Here is an 11,625-nt window from a genome sequence, read left to right as displayed (position 1 = left end):
AGGCATCCGGCGTTCTATTCGTTATAATGAGTGCGGCGCCGCATCGTCGGAGCGGTGGTCCGTCAGGATGCTGCAAGACACGTCCTGACGCAGCGACGGTCCGGCGATGCGGCGGCCACTAGTTCACCGCCGCACATTTTGAACGATCCCATTGAAGACAATGGGATCAGTTCAAAGATGCGTTTCCCTCCGGCGCTTTTCTCCTGCGCCGGAGGGAAACGCCGCTGCACCACCGGACATATGTAAACCCGGCCTAAAATATATAAAACAAAACATTATTTTGAATCCCTTGTTCTTAATTTTAACTTCTTATTTGTCACTGAGAAATATTAGCCTTTTCCCTTGGTGTCTGGGCTCGGGGACCCCCTGCTGTTTGCTAAAACAAGGCTGCTGAGCATTCATTCCCTCCCATAGAAGCTCTGGCTCCTGGCCGCCATTGTTGGGGGAGCTGCAGGTCACCAGCAACTTGGATACATTCTGATATTTTCCTTTAGCATCTAAGAAGTCTTGTGTATCTCTGGGCTTTCTATCCTCCCCTGGACCTGCAATGGTAAATAACCACATGCAGAATCTTTTACAAATCTTTAAACCATCTGAATTGGGCTTTAAAAGTAACTGCTAGTCCTCACAATAACGCCATTTTGATAAATGGGAGAGATTTTTCCAGATGTTATTCCGCAGATTATAGGCTGTAAATCAGGAAACATATATATATGAGCCCAGGATACAATCTGCATGAAGAAATAACAATCATGAAGCATATAGTAGACTATGTCATGATATCATCCAGTATTGCAGCTATTGGGATACACTTTGCTTTCATCAGGAAATATCTGACACAAGTGCAGTAACAATGGTTATTTGGCTGCAGTTGGGCATCAGGTAACTAGACATAGGTCACATTTCCAATCTGTTTAAACATCTGTTGGATGTGTCTGGTGCCTACTTTTAGGGAACAGTTCAGCAGGGACTTAGATGCACTGGGCCCCCAGGGAAGTCATTGCTCTGAATACAGGCCAGCTAGCACTGAGGGCTTTATCTGCCCTATCAGCTTAGTATCTTGTCCAAGCTAATTGGTGATGCCATGCCAAAGGCAAAGGGGTGATTACTGTATCCAGATAAAGTGATAAAATGATTTGTAGTCCTGCATGTCTTCCAGGGTTTGTTCCAGGAAACTAGTTGGCTAGCAGTTGTTTTCATGCATAGTGGTGATCAGCAGAGACAGGAGATAACCAGAATGTAAATGCCCAGAGCCTGTAAAACACTGGCGGATATATCGTCCCTGATCTGCAGTGTACAGCTTTAGAGGTATACTATCAGAGTAGCTGGAAATACAGAGCTACCATTGGGAATAGATAAACCTATAAGACAATGTGAACATAAACTAGACAAGTGCCTCTCAATTCCAGTCCTCATGGCCACCATCAGGTCAAATTGAAAGGATATCCCATGCAAAGCAGTGGTAATACCTGATGCACTGAGTATAATTATATCACCTGTGATAATACCTGATGCACTATTATTCTATCACCTGTGATAATCCCTGATGCACTGAGTATAATTATATCACCTGTGGTAATACCTGATGCACTGAGTATAATTATATCACCTGTGGTAATACCTGATGCACTGAGTATAATTATATCACCTGTGGTAATACCTGATGCACTGAGTATTATTCTATCACATGTGATAATACCTGATGCACTGAGTATTATTCTATCACATGTGATATACTAAGGGAATCCTTAAACCATCACCTGCTGGTGGCCATGAGGACTGGAATTGAGAAGCCCTGAACTAGACCCATTCATAAAGTTCTAGGACAGTATTCCATTTATGCACCTAGCAAACCCAATATCAACCAAACATAAACAAATAATAAATACATATTGCTACTACTATTATTTAATATAATTCCTAATTTTTACATGAGAAATTAGCACACAGAACCACAGGCAGGCACACTTACAATGTAACATAAATGTGCAGAATGGGAATTGGAGAAACATAAAAGGTGAGCTATAATGATAAGTGACCACAGGACGAGGGTTATAATGGGCGACAGAACACAACCGAGAAAATAAGTCAATGTTACACTGGATTGTAGTTTTACTTTCATCATGCATTGTTTAAAATTATTATTATTATGTTATTATTTATAAATATCCCTTGATTCTATACCTCTTTATATGGTGGAACTAGAAATCCCCTCATGCCTTTTTCCAGTATTTGTGTATGTACATCACACATGTTTTTTTCTGGTTTTAAGAAGCACTCTATGGAGAAGAAGACACAGCCAGCACTCTAGAGAATAGGTTTTTTTTTAGGATTTATTCATACATAATTGAATGCAGTTCAGTACAGTGATTGTCCTTATTAATGCAATGGGCAGTATAGAAATAGCCTTGGTACAAGTATTGCAGGTTCTTGTTAAAGGGAAACTCTTCCTGTTAATGACAGATTATGAAAAGAATAGAGCCTTCCTCCTTCTGCTCCCCAGTCTGGCAGTGAGTGGAGCTATGGATGGAGCAGAAGGTCCCTGTCTGGTTATGATGTCAGTTCTAATTCACATTGGTACAAGGCAGTGATCACATAGAGGCAGCAGAACAAACAGGTGCAAACCAACAGGTCAGTCAGTAGATCTGCACTGGCATTAATTGCACTTGGAACCCAACAGAAATAAATACTGTTAGCAAATATTATCTTTTTCATGGAAAAAATATCATACATCTATACAAATATATGTAAACGAAAGAAGACCCCCCCCCCCCCCCCACACACACACACACAGTAGTATACTGCCCCCAAAGCTTTGCAGGCCAGTACAGGGATTGCATTAGGATTAGTCCTGAGGGGGTCTTCATAGGTTTTCATGACAAGTGCAAAATGTTCTGTAAACTTCCAGGATGAGCTCTTCCTCCAGGGGCTTATTCAGACTGCTTGGGCACCCAGGTAAACTTCCAGCCCCCCTCACTGTCCCTACGCACGAAAGCCTGGCCATTGGAGAAGCTGTGAGTCTTCACATTACAATGGGGGTTCAGGGAGGTGGAGAAGGCAACGTCTGTTTTGTTGGGGGACACGTCAGGGGTGTAGTAGATGGGGGATCCGAATGGACTCATTGGCTCACTGGCTGCCAGAGAAGGAGAGCTGGAGGAAGAAGAAGGGGAGCAGTCTGGCAGACAGGGGGAGTCCTGGCTGAAGGAGCCCCCAGCCTGGCTATGGACTGGGGTCATGAGGATGGTGCTGTATCCAGAGGATGGGGATTCCTGGGCATTGCCATAGCTGCTCCCTGGCAGGCTGGGGACGAGGTCTGTGGACATGGCACTGTAGTTAGCTGCAGCAGAGTCATCAATCGTGTTGATATCTTTCAGTCCAAGAGTTTGCAAAACCCATTTCTCTATGGAAGGGCTGGATGGCTCCTCACAGGCAGTGAAGTCGCTATAAAGGTTCCTTCTGGCTTTCTTAGCTGAGGTCTCTGGAGAGGCCAGGGTGCTGACTCTGCATCTTCTCTTCAGGGGGGCTCCCAGGCCACTTCTGCACAGCAACTTCTGCAAGAGAAATCAATGGCAGGTTACATATAGGTCACATCTGAGTGGAGGTCTGTCAGGTGACAGGCAGAAATGCAAGTTAGTGTGTGCACATTCCAGCACAGCATGCAGCAGCTAGGTGGCTGGAGATCTCCCACCCAGAGCCTAGCAGGGGATCCAGCACAGCATGCAGCAGCTAGGTGGCTGGAGATCTCCCACCCAGAGCCCCGCAGGGAATCCAGCACAGCATGCAGCAGCTAGGTGGCTGGAGATCTCCCATCCAGAGCCTAGCAGGGGATCCAGCACAGCATGCAGCAGCTAGGTGGCTGGAGATCTCCCACCCAGAGCCCCGCTTGAGATCCAGCACAGCATGCAGCAGCTAGGTGGCTGGAGATCTCCCACCCAGAGCCCCGCAGGGAATCCAGCACAGCATGCAGCAGCTAGGTGGCTGGAGATCTCCCACCCAGAGCCCCGCAGGGAATCCAGCACAGCATGCAGCAGGTATGTGGCTGGAGGTCTCCCACCCAGAGCCCCGCAGGGGATCCAGCACAGCATGCAGCAGGTAGGTGGCTGGAGGTCTCCCACCCAGAGCCCAGCAGGAGATCCAGCACAGCATGCAGCAGATAGGTGGCTGGAGGTCTCCCACCCAGAGCCCCGCAGGGGATCTAGCACAGCATGCAGCAGGTAGGTGGCTGGAGGTCTCCCACCCAGAGCCCCGCAGGGGATCCAGCACAGCATGCAGCAGATAGGTGGCTGGAGGTCTCCCACCCAGAGCCCCGCAGGGGATCCAGCACAGCATGCAGCAGATAGGTGGCTGGAGGTCTCCCACCCAGAGCCCCGCAGGGGATCCAGCACAGCATGCAGCAGATAGGTGGCTGGAGGTCTCCCACCCAGAGCCCCGCAGGGGATCTAGCACAGCATGCAGCAGATAGGTGGCTGGAGGTCTCCCACCCAGAGCCCCGCAGGGGATCTAGCACAGCATGCAGCAGATAGGTGGCTGGAGGTCTCCCACCCAGAGCCCCGCAGGGGATCCAGCACAGGGACAGGTGCAAACAATAGAAAACATTTAGTCAGAGATCAGAGGGACAGGACGAGGCTTTGCACTTCATGATTGCTGTACACAATGGCCTCAGCCTGGTCAGCCATCCATCTGCATATGGGAGAGATTCCAGCCCCCACGCGTGTCCTTATCTCGGGAGATCCCTATCTGCTATAAGTGCTCATCGCTTTATCTGTCACTTCCACTATTGCTGCTAAACGACCATTCAGACTGGAGATTAGTGATAAGGACACAATTGTACAATCACACAATCACATAATTAATTATACAATCACACAATTACATAATTACACAATCACACAATTATACAAATACACAATTACACACCTTAGTTTTCTCTTCCAAACTTTTCACAAAGGTGGAGTTCAGGTATTGCTTTAACTTGTTGTTCTCCTCGTGTAGTCGGGCCAGCTCCTCTTCCCTTTGGACTAAAGTATCCTGGAGCTGTGTGAGAGAGAGAAGGTATATATATATATACAGCTCCATACACTGTGATGCAGTGACCGCCTGATCAGGGATCAGTATTTGCTGATCTATACCCCCTGCTGAGAGCTTTCTGAATACATTGCATGCAGTATTAACCCCATAGATGCCGGGTATTGAGCCCCAGTGCTTACCTGTTTGTTTGTGAACATCTGATTGGACAGCTGATCCCCCCACAGGTAATCCTCCTGCAGAGTGCCCCCCACATATGGCTGATCTGCAATGACAATGCACAGGAACACCATTGTAATATATATATACAGAAAGGCTATGTAATCTGAAGCTCCCTCCATAAGATGCCGGGACAGGGACTTACCGTGGGAGTGGGGACCTTGGTTGCTGGATCTGTTGTCCAGGAGACCAGAAGCCCAGAGAGAGACCCAAGTATCCTTGGTAACATCAACACTGTCCCCTGAGGTGGAGGAGAAGCATGGTGGGCAGTCATAGCCCTGACCCCCTGCAAAGTACTGGTCCTGGCAGCTCAGAATGGTGTTCTGTAGGAGCAAAACAGGAGGAGAACTGGTTAGACATGGCAGAAAGAGACTGCAGCACAGGCTGCAGGGGGTGCAGGCAGAATATACAGCTACAGGACACACAGCACCCTGCTGGAAATCAGGGATCAGCTCTGTCAATGGAGATTTAGATCTGCTGATAATTCACTTCCAGTACAGAGAGCACATGCCAATGCACAGAATAGAGAGGTGTCCCTGGAGCAGGACACAGGCACAATGCTAAGAGGATCAGACACATGCCTGATCACTAATCTGCCTTATCTGAGCTCACACCAGCTATACCAGATACAGGCACAATGCTAAGAGGATCAGGACAAACTGTAAGTGCAGACACATGCCTGATCCCTGATCTGCCTTATCTGATCCCTGATCTGCCTTATCTGATCCCTGATCTGCCCTATCTGATCCCTGATCTGCCCTATCTGATCATTCATCTGCCTTATCTGAGCTCACACCAGCTAAACAAGATACAAGTCAGATATAAGATAGATAAAAGATACAAGCACAATGCTAAGAGGATCAGCACTACAAACAGACTGTGAGTGAAGACACATGCCTGATCCCTGATCTGCCTTAACTGATCCCTGATCTGCCTTATCTGAGCTCACAACAGCCATACAAGATACAAGTTAGATACAAGATACATGTTAGATACAAGTTAGATACAAGATACAAGACAAGTGTCCTCACAAGATCACAGCCAGGTAAAACTCTGCTACTAAGAAAAACTCTTCCTGATCCCACAGCACCAGGTGATCAGCAGATCGTTAAAGCCATTGATAATCCAGTGGGCAGGGGGTCCCAGCCAGCAGCAGAGCAGTCACTTACCATCCTGTTGCTTGAATGACTATTTGCAGACACGTTTTCATGAAAAGCCCCAGAGTGCTTTAAATGGGAGTGAGGTAGGGAGTGAGGTAGGGCAGGAGGAGGAGGAGGAGGGAGGAGAAGCTGCAGGAACGCCCCTGGGATCCTCTAAGCCACCAGCCTGATTTGATGCCAAGCTGTCAAACGTGAGAGATCAGCAGCCTCCTAATGCACATATCAAAGCTGCCACCCACTCCCACCCACCCCGGACTCCCAGGTCACTGGGGTGCAGAGAGGGCTTTGTTCCTAATAAATAAATGACCTGTACAATATGCACATTATGCTGATGTCAGGGTGTGGGGATGTATATTGATATAGTCAGGTGTGAATGGGAGTCACACCTGTATTGTTACCTGATAAGAATACAACCTGCCATGGGGCAATACAATCCACGTGCAAAGTGTATACAATAATAGAAAGAATATATACCCAATATATCCATGCCACCTATAGAGGAGCCTGCAGCAGGGGGCTATGTGCAATGTAATAAGCCCCTCAATTATACGGACTAGGGGAGATCCGCAAGGTGTGAGCAGTAACCTGACCTGCCTGATGCTACAAGCTGTGGACAGGACAGACTAATGAGCCAAAAGACAGAATGACATATGGATCTCTTCTATTATTTCACCCAGGAGGACACTTTATTCTGTTAACCCAATACTGAGGCTCAATGTCTCGTTAATAGGACAAATTGCATCTATTCTCTTGTTACAAACATATTTTCACCACTTCTAGAGACCAAATTATCATCACCCCAGAGGAATGTATCCTTATTGTTTCCCCACAGTGCCCCCTCCTAAGGACATGGATGGAACTAATTATATATACACGTGTCTGTATACAAGTGTGTATATATATATATATATATATATTTATTTCTATACATTGACCGATATATTTTATTACAGGTAACAGTAACACCATGCAGATCTATAGAGGATGGAGCATGTATAGGGTTAATACATTGGGTGTCTCATGTCCCAGTCTTACACCTATAACACCAGGCACATGTATACAGTCACCTATAACACCATGCACATATATACAGTCACCTATAACACCATGCACATATATACAGTCACCTATAACACCATGCACATGTATACAGTCACCTATAACACCATGCACATATATACAGTCACCTATAACACCAGGCACATGTATACAGTCACCTATAACACCAGGCACATGTATACAGTCACCTATTACACCATGCACATGTATACAGTCACCTATAACACCATGCACATGTATACAGTCACCTATAACACCATACACATATATACAGTCACCTATAACACCAGGCACATGTATACAGTCACCTATAACACCAGGCACATGTATGGAGGATGCAGCATGTATAGGGTTAATACATTGGACACCTATAACACAGGTGGTTTGGGGCTTTTGTTGTGCAGATTGAGGTGATGTGTGAGATGCAGCTGCTCTAAATAACAAAACCTCCTTATTTACCAGCATATAGTGTAACTATCACACAGATCAGCTGTATACCCACTGATCAGTCCTGGGCATCTTGTATATTACACTGATATGGGAAATATATAACTGTACATATATATCAGCCTGACAGCCCAGACCGATACTGCAGGTATATCCCAATAATCAATAATGGAATCCCTAATAGTATCTATCTCCTATCTATCTCCTATCTATCTATCTATCTCCTATCTATCTATCTATCTATCTCCTATCTATCTCCTATCTATCTATCTATCTCCTATCTATCTATCTCCTATCTATCTCCTATCTATCTATCTATCTATCTATCTATCTATCTATCTATCTCCTATCTATCTATCTATCTATCTATCTATCTCCTATCTATCTATCTATCTCCTATCTATCTATCTATCTATCTATCTATCTATCTCCTATATATCTCCTATCTATCTATCTATCTATCTATCTATCTATCTATCTATCTATCTATCTATCTTCTATCTATCTATCTATCTATCTATCTATCTATCTTCTATCTATCTATCTATCTCCTATCTATCTATCTATCTATCTATCTATCTATCTCCTATCTATCTATCTATCTATCTATCTATCTATCTATCTATCTCCTATCTATCTATCTATCTATCTATCTATCTATCTATCTATCTCCTACCTATCTATCTATCTATCTATCTATCTATCTATCTATCTATCTCCTATCTATCTATCTATCTATCTATCTATCTATCTATCTATCTATCTATCTCCTATCTATCTATCTATCTATCTATCTATCTATCTATCTATCTATCTATCTCCTATCTATCTATCTCCTATCTATCTATCTATCTATATCCTATCTATCTCCTATCTATCTATCTATCTATCTATCTCCTATCTATCTATCTATCTATCTCCTATCTATCTATCTATCTATCTATCTATCTATCTATCTATCTACCTATCTCCTATCTATCTATCTCCTATCTATCTATCTATCTATCTATCTATCTATCTATCTATCTATCTAGATAGCTTATATTTTAAAATCTCCAGTCTTCCAGTACGTATCAGCTTCTGTATGTCCTGCAGGAAGTGGCGTATTCTCTCCAGTCTGACACAGTGCTCTCTGCTGCCACCTCTGTCCATGTCAGGAACTGTCCAGAGTAGCAGCAAATCCCCATAGAAAACCTCTCCTGCTCTGGACAGTTCCTGACATGGACAGAGGTGGCAGCAGAGAGCACTGTGTCAGACTGGAGAGAATATGCAGGACATACAGCAGCTGATACGTACTGGAAGACTGGATATTTTTAAATAATAGTAATTTAAAAATCTACATAACTTTCTGGTACCGGAAAAATGGGGAATTCCCACAGTTTTTACAGGAAATGGTAAAGTAAAAGATGGTAGTGGTCTGACCACTGGGGCCTCTGTGATCTCCAAATCTCTACTGAATGAAGCTGCATTCACACAGCTGCCCCATTCATTGTCAGAGATACATAAATGCTGCATTTGGCTATTCTTGGAGACTCTGTGGAGAATAAATGGAGCGGTGGTATCGATCTTCTTAGTTATGCCCTATCCCATGGATACTCTAACTAGTATGACCCTCTGACCTGTCAGTGCTGTCTTTGATATTACTCATAATAAAATAAGAGCTGCAGCATGCAGTTGCTTTCTGTTTGTGAAAAAAAAAAAATGTGAGAAAAGAAAAGCATTCGTTTTACACATTTATGAATTTTTAAAAATGTTTTAGCATCTTTCTGTATAAATTCAAAGAAAATGTGTGACTAAAGATGAATTCTATTTTCACCTTTTTATATATCACATGTATAAAATAAGCCATATCTCATATCTTAACAATAAATCAGTAGGGATCAGTGAGGCTTATCTATCTAAAGGCCCTATTCCACCGGACGATTATCGTTCAGATTATCGTTAAATCGTTCGAATCTAAACGATAATCGTTCGGTTGAAATGCAGTAACGATTAACGACCGAACGAGAAATCGTTGATCGCTTTATAAGACCCGGACCTATTTTTATCGTTGCTCGTTCGTAAAACGTTCGCAAATCGTTCGCATTGAATAAGACATCGTTCGGTCGTTCGCAATAGATACGAACGCAATAGCGAAGAAATACGGAAGAAGAAACGATCGCAATTACGATCATAAGTAACGATTATCGTTCCATGGAAATGAGTGAACGTTTTCAGGTCTGTCGCAATAGCGGTCGTTTGAGATCGTTAATGATTATGCTAACGATAATCGTCCGGTGGAATAGGGCCCTTAGTCATGGAAACAAAAACAGGTTGCCCTATGTCATTAGCATTCTCCACCACTAGAGGCAGTGTATGCAACTGTTGTTGAATACTTATGGAAAATGCACATATAGTGAGATTTTATATATATACGCTACCGTTTAAAAGTTTGGGGTCACATGGAAATGTGCTTATTTTGAAAGGAAAAGCACTGTACTTTTTAATGAAAATAACTTTAAACTAGTCCTAACTTTAAACCAATACACTCTATACATTGCTAATGTGGTAACTGACTATTCTAGCTGCAAATGTCTGGTTTTTGGTGCAATATCTACATAGGTGTATAGAGGCCCATTTCCAGCAACTATCACTCCAGTCTTCTAATGGTACAATGTGTTTGCTCATTGGCTCAGAAGGATAATTGATGATTAGAAAACCCTTGTGCAATCATGTTCACACATCTGAAAACAGTCTAGCTCGTTACAGAAGCTACAAAACTGACCTTCCTTTGAGCAGATTGTGTTTCTGGAGCATCACATTTGTGGGGTCAATTAAACTCTCAAAATGGCCAGAAAAAGAGAACTTTCATCTGTAACTCGACAGTCTAATCTTGTTCTTAGAAATGAAGGCTATTCCATGCCAGAAATTGCTAAGAAATTGAAGATTTCCTACAACGGTGGGTACTACTCCCTTCAGAGGACAGAGTGATCGCCTTCCTTATTCACAATCCCTTTTACCCTGTACAAATCTCCCACCTTACCAGCACCAACCCCAGACCATCACATGACCTCCACCATGTATAACAGATGGCGTCAGGCATTCTTCCAGCATCTTCTCATTTCTTCTGCATCTCACAAACGTTCTTCTTTGTCATCCAAACTCCTCAAACTTGGATTCATCCATCGTCCACAACACTTTTTTCCACTCTTCCTCTGGCCAATCTCTGTGTTCTTTTGCCCATCTTAATCTTTTTCTTTTATTGGCCAGTCTCAGATATGGCTTTTTCTTTGCCACTCTGCCCTGAAGCCCAAAATCCGGCAGCCGCCTCTTCACTGTAGATGGTGACACTGGTGTTTTGCGGGTACTATTTGATGAAGATGCCAGTTGGGGACCTGTGAGGCGTCGGTTTCTCAAACTAGAGACTCTAATGTGCTTATCTTCTTGCTTAGTTGTGCAACGCGGCCTCCTACTTCCTTTTCTACTCTGGTTAGAGCCTGTTTGTGCTGTCCTCTGAAGGGAGTAGTACACACCGTTGTAGGAAATCTTCAATTTCTTAGCAATTTCTGGCATGGAATAGCCTTCATTTCTAAGAACAAGAATAGACTGTCGAGTCTCAGATGAAAGTTCTCTTTTTCTGGCCATTTTGAGCGTTTAATTGAGCACACAAATGTGATGCTCCAGAAACACAATCTGCTCAAAGGAAGGTCAGTTTTGTAGCTTCTGTAACGAGCTA

The 11,625-nt window shown here is 43.8% G+C and overlaps 1 protein-coding gene across 1 annotated transcript; it reads right to left on the bottom strand.

Annotated features, from left to right (window-relative positions):
• Positions 1-2,930: 2,930 nt before the first annotated feature.
• Positions 2,931-9,425, bottom strand: GMNC (geminin coiled-coil domain containing). The gene is made up of 6 exons (XM_069973423.1): positions 9,333-9,425; positions 6,414-6,470; positions 5,390-5,567; positions 5,208-5,290; positions 4,918-5,034; positions 2,931-3,551 (listed from the first exon to the last, which is right to left on the bottom strand). Exons 1-6 carry the CDS (start codon positions 9,423-9,425, stop codon positions 2,931-2,933), a joined length of 1,149 nt encoding a protein of 382 aa, XP_069829524.1.
• Positions 9,426-11,625: the final 2,200 nt, after the last annotated feature.

Source organism: Dendropsophus ebraccatus, chromosome 6 (assembly GCF_027789765.1).
Source record: "Dendropsophus ebraccatus isolate aDenEbr1 chromosome 6, aDenEbr1.pat, whole genome shotgun sequence".
NCBI classification, from domain to species: Eukaryota; Metazoa; Chordata; class Amphibia; order Anura; family Hylidae; genus Dendropsophus; species Dendropsophus ebraccatus.
The sequence above is the reverse complement of the archived record's forward strand: the minus strand, read 5'-3'. Positions and strand labels throughout refer to the sequence as shown.

What these genes read in the sequence shown, in the direction of transcription:
- GMNC (XM_069973423.1), bottom strand. Translation starts at nt 9,425, where the DNA reads ATGCAGCATTTATGTATCTCTGACAATGAATGGGGCAGCTGTGTGAAT. An exon ending in CCAAGGTCCCCACTCCCACG is followed by an intron (nt 5,291 to 5,389) that starts GTAAGTCCCTGT and finishes TTGTCATTGCAG; the next exon opens with ATCAGCCATATGTGGGGGGC. An exon ending in GTTTGGAAGAGAAAACTAAG is followed by an intron (nt 3,552 to 4,917) that starts GTGTGTAATTGT and finishes TTTCTCTTGCAG; the next exon opens with AAGTTGCTGTGCAGAAGTGG.